A 19,497-nucleotide genomic window follows, 5' to 3' on the forward strand; every position below is an offset into this window, starting at 1 on the left:
ACCAAAAGAGCTGCCACCGCCACCACCTCCTCCTCCTCCAGATACCCCTCCCAGTAGAAATGACTCATATGAGGAAACCCTGGAGTGAGCTTCCATTTTCTGGTTGAAGCTGTACCCAGTAGAGGGAAGAAGAGCCATTGCTTTAAATGGACTGTTGAATGACACAGAGGCAATACCCAATTAAGCAAGCCCTACTTTTTAAATTGAGCATTACAATATTCATCAAATAATGCTGCAGCCCTGTAATGAGCTATTAATATAATTTATATACACATTTACCTTTCTTCCAAGAAGAACTTTTATTACATGTCGATTTAATGTAATGGGACAAAGTTCATTCTGTAGCAAGCACAAACCTAGAATTCTGAAAAATCAGAAAAAGTTCATATTTTAAAAAGTGCAGAAAACAAGTCAAAATAGGTCTATCAAAGCAAATGAGGTCAATAATATTTTCAAAATTTAGTTGTAGCCATTATAAACCTGGTGTTTAATTCCCAAATCTTACTCTTCTCTTTACATTTATTTTTATACACATTCTAATATTTTTCACACAAACTGATACACAAACCTAAAGAATATTTACCTGCCAATATTTCTGAAACAATTTAGCCTAGCTTCTGTATTTTTGCCAGGCCTTGGTGTATAAAAACCACGCTTTCCAGGTTGATAGAACAGTGGTGCATTATCATCGCCATCATCCGTATCATCTAATTCCATGTCCACCACACTGCGACTGGAACCATGCCGTTTTCTATTTTCCTTTTAAAAAGAGAGAGAAGTAAAAGGAGTTTTTGCTGCAGCACTAATAAGGACTGAAATCTTACAAGTTGTTTATCAAAACTACAACAACTAACAAAGTGAATTAAACAAATGCTAAAATTATTTTAACAATAGATGTATGTCGTTAAGGCAACTAAATGTGGACCTGCACATTTAGTTTGTTTTGTTTGTAATCCCTTTAAAACAAATAATTTAAATGAAATTTAGCCACAAGACAAGGAATGGACTCTAGACTCATGCGCTCCTCATCTTTTCCATCACAACCCCCGGCCCCACCCATAGTGAGAAGTAAACTAAGAGGATCTTGTAGGAAGGTGACATATGAGGCTCACTCACACTCTCTGCCTGGGTATAATCCACGGGCAAAGTATTGCCTGAACAGCCTCCACTGTATGAGAAAAAACCAAGCAAGTTACATTCTCATCAAATCATAGCATAAGAGCATAGCTCACCTATCTACTAGACTGCGATAACTAAACCTTTCAGCCTAAAGGCCACATCTAGGTATATAAATTGTGTGGCAGGTCATATATTCTAAAAAGAGGAGGTATTGGCTTCAAAGATAAAGTACCACAAGCTTTAAGTAGGTGCTACAACAAAATGATGCAACATGGAATGTTCCATGTCAGGGTTCCAGCTCTATTCAATTTCTCCTCCTATCACTCCCCCCACCCAGCCCACCAACAGAACATTCAATGTTCTGTGGCCACTGAGCATACTTGGTCCTCTTGGGGTCCATTTTTGTCTTTCTGTAAACCTTGGGGCTCTCCCCAAGCTTACAGATGCCTTCCTCTGTGTGCATGGATGCTATCATTTTGCCTATATAAGAAATGACACTTGGAAAACAAGTTCTTTATTAATATATATAATGAGGCAAGGAGGAGGATAAGAAGGGAATAGGAGTTTTCAAAAAACTGAATTAGAATTTTGGGGGGAAAGGGCCCCGTAGGAGCTAGGACAGGCTTCCCTGCCCTTCTCTGGGTCGAAAGCAGGAAGCAAAAGAGAGAGTCCGGCTGAAGCTGAGTGAGCTTCCCTGAAGCTGGTTGACTAAAAGGTTAACTAAAGGGGGGGGGAGTCTGGCTGGAACTCTAACTTGCTGCCCCTGCTCCACGATCCCGATGGGGGAGAGAAAGGGAAACCCAGGTCCCAACCCCACCACCAGGGAAAAAGAAAAAAGTTAAGAGGGAACAGGAAAGGAAGAAACAAAAGGATGAAAAAGGAAGGGTTAAAAAACCTTACAGAGCAGGACTAAGAAACATCTGCCTTGGACCAGGACAGGAAATGGACTGGGGTCTGCAAGCCAGCGACCCCCAACTACTTCCCTCAAGCTTCAGCGCATTTCCTGTCCTTGAACTCCAGATGACAGACTACTACCCACGTGATGGACTGGCATCAAGGGAAAATCCTAAGCATTCTTAAAAGTAGCTTTTAAAATATTTTAGGCAACAAGTCTTTTCATTCCCATTTCAGATTATGGTGGTGTATACATTGGACAGAGCTGGTATAGCACAGTGGGGAGGAAAGCCTGACTGGGAGTCCAGAGTCTGAGTTCAAATCCCCGCTCGTGTCTCCTGGGTGTCAAGAGCCAGCTAAAGATCACCCCTACAGGGAGTGGCTCAAGGGTTACATGCCCTGCCACCTGTGCAGCTGTGGGCAAGCTGCATAGTCCCAAGGAGCCCAGTTGCCCCCCAGCTGGCAGCTGTGGACAAGGAAAGGGCTGGCTTGTGCAGCTGTGGCAAGCTGAGCAGGCCCTAGCCAGCTGGGGAAGACTAGCCTCAGAGGGAGGCAATGGTAAACCGCCTCTGAATACTGCTTACCATGAAAATCCTATTCATAGGGTAGCCATAAATCGGGATCGACTTGAAGGCAGTCCATTTCATACACCGAACAAAACCATAATGCTTTGCAACCCCAAAAAGCATTTTTATTTAATTAAGCATGTCAGTTGCAATCTGCAGTTCATATTACATCCCCAGCCCTGAGTGGCATATCGGTGCTGTTGGCACTGAGACTTGCCCTGCTTGTTCTCATCTGGATGCCTCTTGTACACATGAGCCATTGCAAGGTCTCTTTTCTCCTTGGCCTCCCATCCTCAGCAGGCAACACATTCTCAGGGGAGGCAGCAAGCCTCTCTTGAAACATGCGAGTCTCCTATGGCGCAGTGCCATGTCCACACTGCCCTGGCAGCACAGCTGCTTCCTGGGCCTTACAGCCAGGAGATCACATCCAGAAGGGAGTATCTGGAAAGGAAGACGTGCTACCCAGACAGCCTGAGAGCTGGATTAAAAGCTCCTTTGGGACTGATGTGACCAACAGATTATAGCTGGAACTGTTTGCAAAAGTGGTGGTCAAACATATTCCACACACATAACGGTAAGCTGATAAAGGCGTTAAAACAGAAGTCTTACTTGTACTTTATCTGAAGAATCCAACAAACCAAGGTCTAGGATACTGTCAGCTCCATTTTCCCTTTTGAGGAGAATATAAGGGGGGAAATATTTAACCACAGTCAATGCAATGATTAAAAACTCAATTTAAATTTTATTATACAACGGTAATACACTCAGTATTTTAAAAAATACTCTTCAAGAAATATGAAGAAAAAAGCAAGCATAGATGGAATTGCTGGCTGCTAAGCAATTGGGGAAGAGGGTCGTATTGACTTCCTTTCTCAGTATTCTGAATACCCAAACAAATAGTTTAGTGGGAAAACTAAAAGATAAAGAAACTTCCCCTAAAAGTCACAGGAGTTCTATGGAGGAACTAAAATGTAAAGACTTATTGCCTCTTTTCCCTATGAGAGTCCAAAGCCGGGTGCTTTCTGAAAAGGGTTCCCTCAAGGATTCAGCAGCAATGTTAAATTACCTTCCATGTGCAATAATGAGTTCCATGGCTTCATCCACTCTTGCTCGGAGGGAATCTTCACTGGCTAGTAACAGTAGCAGCTGAGCAGGGGACAATTCCAACAGCATCCCAGTGATCTTGCTTGCAAATGCCTGAAAATGAGAGATAAATATCTTATTTTCCAATTTTTTCCAGCCTTCCCCATGTGTTAGGAAACCTCAACTGTCCTGGATCCAGAACCCTGCTATGCAATCAGACATTGTGGTGCTTGTGGACTGTCATTATTTATTTAAATGGAGGTGGCAGCTCCATATATGGATCCTGTAACATGCACAGGAGCTGCAACTTCACTGATATTAATTTGGAAACCCTAGGCACAGGGGAGTATAGCATCCTTAGTGGAGCCCTACCCCTACAAAGAACTGCAGATCTAAGGCAAAAGTATTCATATCACAGCTTACGAACAAGTCAAGCATGTGTAAACACACCCAAATAATCAGTGGAATACTATATATTAGTGCATTTTAAGAAACAAGAACAATTTTCACCATGGTAGATGGAAGAGTAAATTAGCCTTACAGGTTGCATTGCTTGTACACGGGGATAAAGTCTTTCACCCAAGGCCTGTCGATGTGCTGGAAGAGGATCAGGGTCATCACTAGGATTCCCTTCTGAGGCAGGTCGAAAAGGCCTGGTATCAATGGAGAGTTGCCTTCTAAAGTCCCTGAAAAACAACGACATGTAATCAGACATTGTCTTTGTTCTGCAGAAGGCCCAAGTAAAGGGCACTATGAGATGCACTTTCACTGTGTTAAAATGACAGGCAGGCCATCCTGCCCCACCTCCTGTTTGTATCAGTACAGGAGCAGCTGCTTCCCAGTTAATTTATTTTATTTTACAGATTTATTTTCTGTCTTTCAACAAAATGCCGAATGAGAACTAGCAGTTTACTATTCCAAATATTCCCTGATTAAAAGCTAATTTCAAGGAAAACTCCTTACCTATCCCTGTCTCTCCGAGAGCCAGTTCGCAAGCCACTGCTATTTCTTCTCATTTCTCTCTCACGCTCCCTTTCTCGATCTCTTTCTCCTCTGTTCCGTAACCTCTGCATGAGACCTGAAGGGGACAGGCACACTTATGACTTGTAAACATTCATTTTTATATCAATGCTTATTCATAAATACTATAAGGGATCATGAAGCTGTGGGACCTCAGACGGAGGTAGAATGCAAAATTTAGCTTGGAACCACAATTCCAAGTAAGAAGATTTAAAGACCAATATGAATCAGACATTTTCATTCAGTTTTATTCCTCCAACGCCACCCAGCCACCCACACACATATATAATTTTGGAAGTCTACTTCAAAATATTTGAGGGGGGAAAATGTTAAAATGCCATAATGAATCCTATTGAACTCTTCTTTGGTTCACCCCCATAGAATAGACCCTTAACACACTGTAACCAACCCCAAGTACGTGTAACTGAAATAAAATGCATTTTCTTTCCTTGTTAATCCTGCCTTCATTTCCCTCCCCTTCCTCTGTTGGACTCCCCTGTGTTGAATTTTAGGATAGAGACTGTCCTCTTGTATTCTATAGCAATATTAAATCAAGGAAGAATTATGGCAGTCTAGCAATTTCTTCTTTCTTTCCCCCCCCTTTCAATGGCCTTTTACTGCATATGCATGTGCAGACATCCTTACTCCATTCTAGGATGTTCTACACTCTATGTTCAAATAAAGAATTGATGGAGAATACTGATAATAAGAAACATAAGAACCTAAGAAAAGCCTGCTAGATCAGGCCAGTGGTCCATATTGTCCAGCATCCTGTTCTCACAGTGGCCAACCAGAAGCCCATGAGAAGCCTGGAAGCAGGACCTGAGTGCTGGTATTCAGAAGTTTATTGCCTCCAACTGTGGAAGTAGAGCACAGCCCCTACAATCAGAATTATGTGCGTTCTGTGACCACATTAAGAGTGAAACTCAACTTCTTGAGATTCTCAGTTTTACTGTAAAATAAGCATATGTGCCCCTATATGGATTTGAGAGCATGAGAGCAATACAAAACCCTGCATAATTGCTCCTCCCCCTTACTGTTCAAGTCATTAATTTTATGCCAAACACATTTATTACAATACTTACTTGTATGTGTCCCCTTGTTGGCATTCTGAATGCAGTCCAGATTTGGCAACTTCTCATTAGACAAAAAAGCTTGTGCAATAGCAGTATAAAAGCTTCTTGCTACACCACTGCCTTCTCCTGGCTCATCCTTAAATGTAACCTTTACCCTGTGGACAGCCATTGGAGTTGTAGCACATCGGCGACCAAAATGATTGTTGAGCTGTCTCATCGTTTGTTGAATAAGAAGATCTCTATCCCGATCAACCTAGCACACATATTAGAAGTAGATCTTAAGGTCTGAAGAAACAGGTGGGCTAATAAACAAAACATCATTTTTATAGGGCCACACAGGACTCAAATTCCACCCAACAATATCCTTCAGTTGCAGCCAAGGGCCAGTCATACTGAACGCAATATAAGGTCCACCATAAGTAAAATCTCCAACTGTCTGAGTTATATCATCAGAAGATCATTCATCACCCAACAAATTCCAATTTTACCCTATAGGAAGCATGGACTGGAGCCCAGATAATGCCGAAGCTGCATCATCACTGCGTTTTTACCCCCCACCCTACCTTTTACCCCCTTCCCCCCGCTTAAATGGAAGGTTTGTGACAGGGAGGTAACTTACAAGCACTGCCATCATGGAATAGCATTCTAAGGACAATGGGAATCAGTATTTTTAAGGATGATTAGTACTTTTACTTGGATAGTATCTGTCATGCATACCATGATGCCAAACTCAACTAAGGGAATACAATCTCTCAGGGCCCCAAGCATCTTCATTTCAGAATGTCCAAAGTCCTAAGAGAGTCCACCTAGCTCAAACTTGACTAAGACCACCACAAACTGATTGAGAGAGTCTGGAGTCACCTAGATGTAGCTTTAACTCCTCTGCTGACCCATTCCTTGCAGTGTCTATGGCCAAGGGCAAAATACAATGGCTTGACCTCCACTGCTTTCTTTCCGTATGCCCAAAAGTATTTGCTATATGGTTTAAGACTGTTTTCCAGGAATCTTCCTCAGGATCTACCTTCTAATCCATGACCCCGCCCCTTTAAAGTCTGCCAGATCACCTTACAAACAAGGCACTCTGTAGACCAAAGAGATACAAAGTCCAGAAAGGACAGAATCTCAGTAGCAAAACAATAATAAGCAGCCTACCAGCCCACTGAGTTAGATTACCTTCAAAACCATGTTTCTGATTATTGGATTGTCTTTCATCTATTCGAAATATACAAGGTGATGGCTGGGCCTGCATTTTACATCCTAACATTATTGAGAAAAGTAATTGTAAGAGTAACAGGATATCCACAACCATTCATCTTTTAAAATCAAACTAAAATCAGAAATATAAAACCTTTTTACCTCTAGCGTTAAGTCTCTAGATTGTTGGTTTCTCAGTTTTTCCATTTCTCGACGGAATTTAGATTCTTTCACTTCAAAACCACCTAATTCAGTCAAGATCTACAAACAGAAGCTATGCATTAGTTAAAGAAAAGGTCCACGAAACAACCTAGCAATCTTCAATTAGAAGAATTGTAGGGTTGGAAGGGGCCTATAAGGCCATCAAGTCTAACTGGCTGCTCAATGCATGAATCCAAATTAAAGCATACCCTACAGGTAGCTGCCCAGCTGCCTCTTGAATGCCTCCAGTGTTGGGAGAGCTCACCACATCCCTAGGTCACTGGTTCCATTGTCGGACCGCTCAAACAGTCAGGTTTTCCTGATGTTCAGTCGAAATCTGGCTTCCTGCAACTTGAGCTCACTATTCTGCTGCATTTAAATATAAAAAAGAGATACATACCGATCCAGGTTCTGCTCCTACATCTTCCATGAACACTCTGCCAAATAACTCTAGAGAAAGGCGCCAACGTCCAAGCAGCATATCATGAGAAATAACCATTCCCATAAAACTACACTGTGGCCTGGAAGACAAAAAACAAACAACCAGTAGGGACAGATAAGATTACTTTTGCATTTCAGGATTACGTTTTGTTCAACCGCTGCCAAAGAGTCAGCAGTCTCCTGCAGTTTCCATCAAAGATAACTTTAACCGAAACACATGAATTAAATGGCGCAGGGAGCAACGTACAAACCGAATGCCTGTCACCCCAATTCAGATTCCAAATAGGAATAGGAATAGCTAAGAATCAAACCAATTGCCAAAATTAGATCAGAACCAAGATGAAAGCCTCATGTTCCCAATGTGGTCTTTGCTTTCTACTCTTTTGCCTGCTGCTGTTGCCTATCTCAGTCACTTGTGGCAATCTGCACTCCGTATGTTGAGGGCAAAGGAGGAATAATAACTGCCCATGGAATAATAAGCGATGGTACCTGAAGGATGTTAGAGGTGGACCTTCACTTTCGGTTAACCCAATCTCTGCTAGTAAACTGCTTTTCAGCTGTGCTGCAAGATCATGAGCTGATGGGCCTGGCTTTGAACTCTCAGATTCTTCAGATGGCACATTTTGTTCTTCTTCTTTCTTCTGCCGATTCTGCATGCTCATAACATTTTTTAAATTTGACGCATAAGACATTTTGGTTGGAAGAACCTAAATAAAGAGGCAATGAAATTGTAAAAGATCGTTGGGTATTTTCAGGTTCTAGACATATCTGCAGTAAGATTTTGGTCCAGTTCTGTTTATCATGATAAACTATAGCTAATGGTTTATCATGAAAGCTCTGATCTCGGCCACTGGTGTGCAGGGCAAACAAGCCTAGCTTGCTGTTGTGTCCTAACCACAGACTATGGTTGCTTCACTCAAACCATGATCAAACCTTGGCTACAGATCATGGTTCGTTGGGAGCAAAAAAACCCTATAATCTCTGGTTCAGACATAGCACTATACTAGGAATCATGGTTTATTTCCTCTTTGCATTATGGGAGAAGCAAAGTGGCCCAGATCAGCACATTCATAGTAAACCGTTACCTATGGTTACCATGATATGTAAACAAGGTGATTGTAATGCAAGAACCCATATTCTAAAACTATCTGAGCCAGAGTACTTGGATTAAGTTGACTAGTTCCATAGAACTCTGTGGGGTCAAATATTACTTCTTCCTATAGATATTTTTACTTAAAAGAAACATATATATATTACACAAAGTACTACAGAATGAGATGAGAATACTCCAAAATGGCAATTTCGAATCTTGCAGACCTAATATTCTGTGAGGGCAAGTTTTATCACTTTCAGTATGAACCTATTAACACACAAATTTAATTTTGCACACATATAACCATGAATGCATTGAAATAGCAAAAAAATTCAGAACATTTTTAAAACTCTTAACAAACTTTTTGGAATCACTTCTATGCATTCCCCACTTGGAGAAAGAATCAGCAGAATAACTAGCTATGCGACTGCTCATTAGAGGAGCAGACAGCAATTGTATTTGGGTAAGGGCTGTCTTCCGGTCACTGCAATGGCCTTTCCAGAGTCTGCAATGAATGTCATGGTGATCTCTTTGTCTTTTAAGCTACGGCAAAGTCCTTAAAAGGTCAAGAAAGGTATTGAGAGTGATGGATAAAAAGATAGGCAATACAGACTTGTACTCCTTTTTGGCAAAAAAAAGAGTGGCAAGACAAAGTGGAGGAAGGGAGAGAGAAGGAACCAATGTTATGAATTTGTAACATATCACAATAAATCCATACCTCAAGACAGTTTCTATCCACAGTCACTTCCATTAAACACTTTCCACTATTGGCAGATGATGAATACAGACCTTGACTTGGCCGACCAAACAAATCTTCTTTTCTAGCATTTGGCTGAAAACAACAAAAATAATCATCTGGGGTAATTACACTGGAGTTAACACTGATGCAGGTGTAACATTCCCAATTACAACATTGTAAGCTGCTGATATATGCATCTTCTCTTCCCTACAACGAGAATCTCCCTTGCATTCTCCCATTCCCCATCATGGTTTAAGGCCCAAATCAGCACTAATTTTAAAAGCAGAAGCAACAATAACCAGGATTTGAAACCAAGTTTGAAGCCAGCTTTCAAGTCTTGGTTAATAACCAACCCTATGCATTGACTATGGGAAGCAAGAGATCCTGCAGTTGATGTGATGCCTGGATTCCTATCATTTATGAATTTTTTTTGGGGGGGGGATGAAAAATAAAGCAGCAGGTGAAACACTGACCATCAGGATCCATTTTGTTCTTCTTGTTAGCCATAAGCCAGATGCAAGAGCAACACATATGCCAAGAAACAATCTAGGACAGGAATTTGCTCCAAGCTAAAATAACCCAGATCTTCCACCAAGTATTACCACACAATGAGTTGCAAGAGGAGACCATTTTCAGAACCCCTTCATACAAGTGGAGGATCTCTTACACTGGATGACAGACGAAATTCATCATCTTTGTATCTTGGCTTTGTGTGGGGAGTAGTATAACAAGCACATTTAATTAAAAAGCTTTTTGAAATAGTATTATGCCAAAAAAAAAACCCAAGGAACAGCTACTGGCTGTATCAATTCCTCCTTTGCACGTGAACGAATTAGTTACCCAGCCCAGGAACTTCAGTCCTGTAAGACTGTCGCACGGCTTAATCTTATAGAATATCTTGCTTCACTCATAAGAAGTGAATAAGAAGACTGATTAATACACTTGGGCAGGTGTAAACTAAACAATCAATAAATGCTGCTTGGAAACTGGAAGAAGAATATTGAAATATTGGATAATAAAGGATTGAAATTTCTACTAATCCTATACAGATTTGTCTGCTTTATACAAACAGAATCTGTTCCTGATTTCTTAAGCATGGTTAAGTTGTCAAGAGTATTAAGTTACGTGTACAACTTTATTTATTTATTATTTGATTTATATCCCACCCTTCCTCCCAGCAGGAGCCTAGGACAGCAGTAGAAGTCAAACAATTTAAGCTTACTTAGTTAATATTACCTGTAACAGATGTGGCTGGTCTGCTAGCGGAATGGCCTCTGCGAGAGGAACTTCAAAAGGATTGGGCGGAATACATCCCAGAAATGTCATAGAATCTGATCGTCTGAAAAACGGATGATTTTGGCCTGTTTCAGCTGGGAGAGAGTCATCATCTTTGTCATTAAGTGTAGCACCTGGAATACAGAAATGTCCAGGGGCGGGGGGGGGGATCACAGAAGAGTTTAATGTGGAAAAATATTAATTAAAAAAACAGAAGAATGTGGAATAACTACCGATACTTTGTCCAAGAAAACTGGAGAAGTGTTATCAGTGTTATACAGAGTAAATATGTAACAAATCATTAATGTTGCTTTGTAACAATTTGTCTTTATGTAAGATTTCAGTTTTTCTTCTCCACATGTAGGATTTGCCTTGCTATCAAATACTTTCAGGCAGGGGTGCAAAAGGTTTCCTAAACCTGCACAGAGTTCAGTACACTTTAGATCCACTAAAGTGAAAAACTTTCACTTTTTTAGTTAAAATGTTGGCAAGCGTAGGTTGATTTAGGCATCATTGCCATTTTGGCAGGGAGAAAGACAGACAGAGAGACCTTGAAATCTAGTTCTGCCTTTGCCATTATGTCCTGCCTTCCAAAAAAAAAGCTATGTAAACTAGCAAAAATACTACGATTTGAAAACACAAGATATAGTATTTTGCAAGCTTAAAATGCTATATAAAAACTAGCAGCAGTATTCGCATACTCTTTAAACATCTCCTTTAACTGTTGCTATAACTCCTTCTCTGTCCCTGTTCTGTGGGGTTTTGTTTTATCATCTCTCCTTACTTTTTTCTTTTGCCTATTTCCTTTTCGTTCTTCTTTTCACCTGACTTTACACATCTTTGTTTCTTCCTCCAATTTTTTTGCTCCTCCCTCTTTCACTTCCATTTGCCCCAAAGGAAACTTTAGCAATGTAGCAGCCATAGAGTGACTGTAGCCTGCTTCTTCCCTCTTTCAAACACTGAGAAAGATAACCTACAGGAGCTTTGAATATACAAAGCTCATATCAACACATCAGTCATTTGATTTCTATTTACACTCCAGTCTGGAAGATATGTCATGTTCTTCTCTCAGTCTCTCACTCCTTCTCAGGTTTTACTCCCTGCATTCAGGTGAGAAGCGAAGCTAAACAAAGAGTGGAGAGACAGTATACATATACAGCCTCCTGGAATCCACATAAAGCTGTGCTGGGTAGTCTGAAAAACTGAGTTTCTAAAGCCTTTGAAGCAAAATCCATTTCCCAGCCTCTTTGGAGAAAGGATACTCTGCATGAGTGCCCAAGTCTTAAAATGATGTTGCTACTGCACAGATCCTCCTTCCCAAACTTTGCAGTTAAATCTGGGAAAGAAGGATGGGGGGCAAGTAGAGGGCAACAATGAAAATATCATCCAGGTATACCAACATTATGAATTCTGGAGAGAACACTTTAGAAAAACCAAACTGAATACAAATGAACTAAAGGGGGGGTGAGCTCATATATCACTACCATAAACCTTGGAAGCTGACTATACAGTTATTCAGCAGTGAAAGAGACTGCTCAATTTGCTCAAACGCATTCCAGGATTGAACCCTGGCACTGAAAAGAGGTGCTAAAGCTGACTCCTGGAAAAAATACATACAACAATCATTTTATCAACTGTATTGTCCCTGAATAAACATCCAAGAATTCTGAGTCTTAAACACAAGATAACCACGTATAATCAAGTCTCCAGCCAGCTCCCCACCTCCCCAACCAATAAATACTAACTTTGATTTGTGTCATCATCATTTTCATGTTCTGAATCTTCATTGTCAAGACCAAGTTCCAAGAGTTCCCGAGTCCTTAAAAAAGTGAATGCCAGATCATTTTAGATACATAGCAGTAAAACTCATCATAGTGCTACACAAGAAAAATCATTTAAAATATCACATTGGCTCATTCCACCCTCTCACATTAAATAATCAAATGCCTGGCTATACAATCCTACAACTATACCATATACAGTGTGCTCTTATTTATTATACTATAATGATATAACTATATATGCAAGTAATGGTTTAGTATCAAATATATTTATTTACATTTTCATCTGTATACCTTTCAATGAAGGTTCAAGAAGTGGTTTACATGCAAAAAGTTCAAAAAAAATTTTTTTTAAATCCTTCAACAATTTAAAACACAAAATAAATCCAAGCAGGCGAAGTAAAATTTAGCTCCTAAGAAGAATAGGATAATTGGTATCTATGATGATGAATGTTTACTTGCCTTTCAGAAAATACTCTGAAAGACAAAAGAGAAATCATAGGATTGACTTCTAGGTGTATGTAAATTGACTTCCATGAAATAATGATGTTTCTCAGGATGCAGTCTGCTGTTAAGTTGCTATGTTCCTATTAAAAAAGGTTGAGCAGTTGAACATTGATTTCATCAAAGTACTATGGTTGCCCAGGTACATCTAAGCTGTGAGAGGAATGGAGAAGTGAGACCTCTAATACTACTGGCTTGATCACTATATAATTTTGGGCCACCTTTCTAGTTCAGTATTCAGAGTCCATAATGCCCATTCTTTCATTTTGCAGAAGCAACTGAAAATATGCATACTCTAATTAATTCTCATATCCAGGCCAATATTTCAACAGTAATAGCTAAATTACAGGCTTCACAATTCTTTATTACCAGAATTGCATCATCTTCAGCTACACACACATACTGATTTAGTGAATGCTCCATGTATAACCACGAGACACATGGCTTAATGTTATAAATGCTAGGAGACACAAACACCTCTCACTGCTCATCATCTAGCAGGTTCCCCATTGTGTAAGTGACTTCTATACCTTTTCCGTTCCAACTGAGGTGTATCCAAGGTAGTCTGCTGATTCATTGCTTTAATCCAATAAATGAGAGCTTGAAAAACATATGCTACATGTTTCAGTGAGCAGACATCCAAAACAGGTAGAACATCAGAATGTTCATCATTGTGAGAACGCATCAAGGAGAGGGCGTAGTTTAAGAAATCCCCCCTTGCTGACATCATCCCCTGTCGAGCACTGAGCAGTGTAGCACGTCTGTAATTATAAAAAAGCACACACACACAATGTATGCACAGTTTAAACAAGGATAACCCCCCACCCGACCTGCATAACATGGCAGTACTGAGTGAAAGAGTTATACATTTTAGACAGGGGTGGCTAACACTGATGGTCCTCCAAGGGCCACATGCTAGTGTGCATGACTGCACTGAATTTTTAGTTGTGCATGATTACTGAAGGGGAAACTAACATACAGCTATTAAGGTACATTTGCATACCTTCTACCCTCCAACGTCCTCAGGCTAGCTTCCTCCCGTGCTGTCATCCTCTCTCTCCTGGTTGAGTTCTGTGATGCATGAAGTGGGTGGTTTGGGTGCCCTGGGTCTCCAGCAGAGGCCAGGGCAGACCCATAACGCAGTTGAGCTTCAGTGGAGTCCATAATGCTCACCATCCAATTCCAAGTGGGTATCAGTTTTTCCTCAACATAGTTCTAAATAAAATATGATTAACAATAGTCCATTATCTTGTGTATGCACCCAGATAATCAATTTAGTGCCATAATAATACTAACAAGTTCTAGCCCCTGCAATTTCCCCCCATTTCTGGAAGCACTTCACAGTCACACTCCTTTGAACCAATAATACAAAATACTCATTGATTTATATTCACAGATCCCCCTATATTACAATTCTGCTTCATGGGTTACTATTTTTTCCATTTCCTGTCCATCAGTTTCAGCCTATGGAAGAAGGTAGACATTTCCTTTCCTAGTGGCCAATACAGGTGGCAGTAGCAAGAACGTACTTCAACAAGCACATTCATGCTTGTCTTGTCTAGAACTTCTGGCAGGCAGATCTTCTCAATGGCTACACAAGGGGGAATTCCACCCATTAGATGAGAGGAAAGCATTGGCTTACAGAACAATGTCAGGGGAGAATGAGCAAGTAGTTATCTACTGTGACAAAAACACCAAAAAGTCTGAAGGTGGAAGGCAGATTTTATTTTAAAAATGGTCCAATTTAAACATGGAAATCAGCATATTTTTGTGGAATTGTACCTGCAAATTGACTGCATCTTGATATGTCAGCTTCACTGCAGCTGGGATCTGGGAGTATACCAAGTGATTGTATTTGGGAATCAGGCCCATCAGATCAGATATTTGTCGGATCACAATGCTGTACGCCCTCGCCAAACTGCTTGCCGATGTTAAATAGCTGCTAGCATTGCTAGCCTCAAGAGCTGCAGCTGCTGCTGCTGCACTTGTACTGATGGTACCACTCCGACGCAAGTTTGATGGATCAATGTAAATTAAGCCAGCTGAACTTGCTAAAAGGTAGAAAGACGGACATTCAGAGGGTCAACAACTAAACAAAAGTGAGTTCTAGTATTATCACAAAGCAGATATCAATATCTGATCCTACTCAGTCCAAAAATAGCTTTTAAAACAAAAAAGCACTTCACAACAATTTATGGGTAACACTGTCAGGTTTACATAAATTACTTGTACCCCTTGTAATCAGTTCATTAGGCAATAAATAAGAGAAAGACAGGGATGGTGGGGTAAAAATTCATTTTTAGAATACCTGCTGGAGCAGATGTACTAGATGGTGCAGTGCTAGTAGTCCTCTGATTCTGGGTGTTACGTACAGCCCACTGCATTGAGCGGGGCGCTTGGGCAGCACCATTGGCATGGGAGCTGTTTGCTGTTCGCTCCAGAGGTTCATCTAGCATAAAGGTCTCCTGCTCTATATCATCACTCTGACTACTGCTGCTATCTGAATCACTCGTGTCATTTGACTGAGAATCATCCTCAGAAAAAAATGCTGGAACGCTGCTAGCACCTGTGGGAAAACATATACTATAAGGGTCATTGTTTTAAGTTCTCTTTCAGAAACAGGTATGTTGCAAGCAATTCAGCGACTGTTTCAACTGATGTATCACTGACTTCAGCAGGACGACCCATGTTTAAGCAGACCAGAAATCCATACTGCTAGAGTATACTGTGGCACTCAGTTCTTACAAAGTATGAAAAGTTATAAAAAATCAGGAATCTTTCCCAGTCAAGCATATTTTCTACATATTTTTAAAAGAAATGCAGATGAAACCCCATCGTTACACGTCCTTTAGGTTACATGCATGGTAAAATTAACCTGATGGTTGTTGTGAATGGTTGATTGTTTTTATTTTGTTTTAAACTGTACTGTTTTTGTTGTCATAACCCACCCTGTGACTTTATGGTGAAGGGTGAGTAAGGAATCTAATAAAAGTAACAACTTTTCTTGTTTTCTTCCATAAAAAAATCAAGGTGACTTAAAAACTAGGCAGCTTGTAGACTTCAAGATCTATCCATCAAATTCTTTTGGATCACAGGACCCATATTCAGATTTCTCAATATTGTACTGCAACATATTGGCATGGAAATTTAGATAACATACAATGAAAGCTGATAAAAATGATATTACCTGCTTCTGATCCTGCTGTAGCTGCAGTGACAACGCTTCTGCGTCCACTAGCATTGTCCTGGTTGCTATGGTTACTCTCACTATCACTCTCAGTTTCTGCTGCTGCTAGCAGATCCAATTCCATATCACTTCCTAATGTAAAGTTTATTAAATGTATGGAAGTATGTTAACATAGCATACTGCATTATACAATATTTCAGAATCTCCACATCTTCCATTTTATCTCTCCCATTGCTTTAAGTGTTGAGAAGATTAAAGTACTCCAGAAGTACCATTAACCATTGATTAACACCACTACAGAAAGCCATATATTTTTTTTCACAAGTTTCCTGGCTTTTACTACTAAGTGTTCATGCACTAATATTACTAATACACAATTACCCACTTGCATAATAATACAGAGAAACAAACTGTTCTGATCAGAGATTTTTGTTTCTGTTTTTTAATTATCCCAAAGGATGTACATTCTACAGTCACTTGTGTGTGGTAAAATCTATGGATTGGATCGAGACTAAGGTAGCCACACAGAACATTGTCCATGACTACCTTATTTTAATGGGACCAAACTGAGAGGGAATAAGACTCTTGAACTACAGAGAACTTATTTCTGACGAAAACCTGTAGATTGCCCTGCACATCTGGATCCAACCCAACATTGTCTTGAAATGACTAATAAACATGCCCAAGTCCTATACCATCTTCGTCATGCTCATCATGCTGCCCTTCCACTTCAGCATTTTCCTCGCCATGTTCTTCTTGCTCATCGTGGTGGTCCTCTTCTCCAGCTACCCCCTCAACCACTTCAACCTGGAACAAGAGGTTTTTTACACTATGCAACAGCTTATGATTCTCAAGGACATTTTGTAATCTGTGGATGTTTGTAATCTATTTTGCTCAAGAAAGTTGTTTGCAAGTTAAAATTCTGATCCCACAAAAGCAAGGAAAATTTACAACTCTGAGAAGCTGAAGCCTCTGAAAGCGCAGAGAAAGCCAACATGGTACATTCCAGATGCTGCTGGAATGGGATGTTGGGACTGTAGTCCCAACACCATCAAACTGGTTATTTTTGGCTCAGACAATAAATCAAATTGTTCTCACTTTCTGCTACTATAGGCTAACATGGCTTCACTTTTGGTATGTTTAACACCAAGGTTGTACATTAACATTCATTTACATCCCAAATTTTGGAATACATTTACTACAGTATTAACTGAAACTTCACAGGCCAATCCATTATTATGCATTCTTGTATCAAATGCATTTAACTTCTATACTGATATTTACTTTAAAATAAATACTGTTGAAAACAATTAAGACAATAACCTCTTCGACATCTGCTGACACAATGTCATCTTGTTCTTCATCTCTGCCACGAACTGGTTGAGACTGACTGATCCGCCTTTGCTGTGGGTTCCTAATAATATAGGAGGACTGAGATTGACTGGAACTACAGGACGGAAAAAAATAGTTACACAGTTTTATCACAATATGATTTTCTTCTCTTTAAGCAAGAGAATCAGCTTACAATATAGCAGATGGTGTAACAAACCATGGTTACAAGCCACACTTTGGCTGAACAAACCATGGCTTAGCATTATGTGCAAACTATTACAACTATATTCCATCATATAGAGATCTTCAGATTGGTCTGATGTGGTGGCAGATTTTAAACAATATGTTATTCTTCTAAAATATATATGAAAACTACCTATTAATATGAACTCATCTCACTGGTGTGATGTATGTTTGTATGTATATAGCACCACAATTATTTGGCTATTTATTAATCTGAAGTATATTTATTTGCAACAAAGACAATACACTATCCTGCAAAGACCATGTAAAACAGTATTTAGAAGAATGCATTTATAACAATAAACCACACAATGATCATTACCTGCTGGACTGATCAGATGACGGCCGTGGAGGTAGTGGTTCCACTGAGAACAGTTCTTCACTGCCCTGCATAGCATCTATACTAGTGCTTGCCAATGTAAAAGGTGCTGTAGGACGTGCAATACCCATTCTGACTGGGATAATGAGGGATTCTGCTACATTGCACAATTCCTCCACAGCATAAGGTAGCAAAGCTTGGAATACACGCTTACATTTTCCAATTGGCTGTGGAATGAAGTTGCTAGAAATGAGAAAGAGAAGGGAAAATACTGGCATCAATAGTCACATTTAAAAAGGTTCAGAAAATACAAAAATTGAGACAGCTAGTTTAATGGTTTTGCATGCAGAAAACTATTTCTCTGTTCACTATATTAAGTCAATAGCCAAATTATGTTGCTTTTCCAATCTTCTTTCCATCCTCTTGATGAAAACTCTGGTCCACAGCTCTCAACTAGACCACTGCATTCTCATCCTTTGGTTTTCTATGGTCTCACCTTGGTATTCCTACATCTTTGCTGCCAAAATCTGTCGTCATTGTGGTCACATGATACCTCTCCTTAAATCCTTATAATGGGTTCCTAACCACTCCCAGATCAAGCACAAGCTCCTTCTCCTCACATTCAAGCCCTCCATGGCGTTACCCATCTTCTCTTATTCTCTCCCTCCACTCTTATATTCCAATACCTGTGATCTTCACTCTTTAGCTCCACCACTCTCAACTGTCCAAACATTTCCTACTGCTTCCAAAGACTCCGCCCGTCGGGACTATCTCCCACAATACTTATGTAATGCTACTTCTCTTGCTTTCTTCAAATCCCACCTCAAAACCCACCTTTTCCATTAAGCCTTTGGCACAGCCCTCTAGTTCCCATGCCCTACTCTAACTCAGTCTGTAGCTAAGCCTAAACAGCATGTGCGTAACTGAAACAATCACATGTTGCACCTGTCTATCTCAGACTCCACTTTCCTCCCCTTACTCCAGGTCCCCTGTAGTGAATTTTAAATCGTAAGCTCCTTGTGGCAGGGACTGTGAAGTGTCATGCACACTGATGACACTAGATAAATATAGGCAAAACATAACATAAGAAAAAGCCCATCTGGTCTAGCATCTGTTCTCAAGATGCCTACAAGAGGCCTGAAAGCAGGACCTGAGTCCAACAGAACTCTCCCCACTGGTGATTCCCAGCAAGTGGTATATCAGAATGCATCATTCATACAATTTGTTCGTCAATCCTTGTCTAGTTCTTATATTCAGATGAATATTTCCTTCTATGCACTTAGCCACATAATTCAGCCTTCCCTCAACTTTGTACCCTCCAGGCTGGGATTGATAGAAGCTATAGTCCAACCGTTGCAGGTTACTGCTTAAAGATGGTGGGGGATAGTAACACCCTCTGTGTCGCTGTGTTCAGAAATGTTCCTATCTTT

General features: G+C 40.2%; 1 protein-coding gene across 4 annotated transcripts in view; it reads right to left on the bottom strand.

Annotated features, from left to right (window-relative positions):
- Positions 1–19,497, bottom strand: part of UBR5 (ubiquitin protein ligase E3 component n-recognin 5) — a 114,043-nt gene that overhangs the window by 7,472 nt on the left and 87,074 nt on the right. For all 4 annotated transcript variants that reach the window (XM_061604601.1, XM_061604593.1, XM_061604586.1 and 1 more), the window contains exons 34-54: positions 18,071–18,310; positions 17,497–17,620; positions 16,869–16,980; positions 16,174–16,305; positions 15,295–15,552; positions 14,769–15,037; positions 13,990–14,201; positions 13,517–13,747; positions 12,447–12,520; positions 10,663–10,835; positions 9,406–9,519; positions 8,084–8,301; positions 7,554–7,674; positions 7,115–7,213; positions 5,768–6,011; positions 4,626–4,740; positions 4,204–4,348; positions 3,646–3,776; positions 3,189–3,249; positions 584–759; positions 280–364 (exon numbers count right to left, since the gene is read on the bottom strand). In XM_061604601.1, the coding sequence (XP_061460585.1) occupies positions 280–364; positions 584–759; positions 3,189–3,249; positions 3,646–3,776; positions 4,204–4,348; positions 4,626–4,740; positions 5,768–6,011; positions 7,115–7,213; positions 7,554–7,674; positions 8,084–8,301; positions 9,406–9,519; positions 10,663–10,835; positions 12,447–12,520; positions 13,517–13,747; positions 13,990–14,201; positions 14,769–15,037; positions 15,295–15,552; positions 16,174–16,305; positions 16,869–16,980; positions 17,497–17,620; positions 18,071–18,310 (3,334 nt within the window). The remainder of the gene's footprint in view (positions 1–279; positions 365–583; positions 760–3,188; positions 3,250–3,645; positions 3,777–4,203; positions 4,349–4,625; positions 4,741–5,767; positions 6,012–7,114; positions 7,214–7,553; positions 7,675–8,083; positions 8,302–9,405; positions 9,520–10,662; positions 10,836–12,446; positions 12,521–13,516; positions 13,748–13,989; positions 14,202–14,768; positions 15,038–15,294; positions 15,553–16,173; positions 16,306–16,868; positions 16,981–17,496; positions 17,621–18,070; positions 18,311–19,497) is intronic.

Source organism: Rhineura floridana, chromosome 1 (genome assembly GCF_030035675.1).
Source record: "Rhineura floridana isolate rRhiFlo1 chromosome 1, rRhiFlo1.hap2, whole genome shotgun sequence".
Classification (NCBI taxonomy): domain Eukaryota; kingdom Metazoa; phylum Chordata; class Lepidosauria; order Squamata; family Rhineuridae; genus Rhineura; species Rhineura floridana.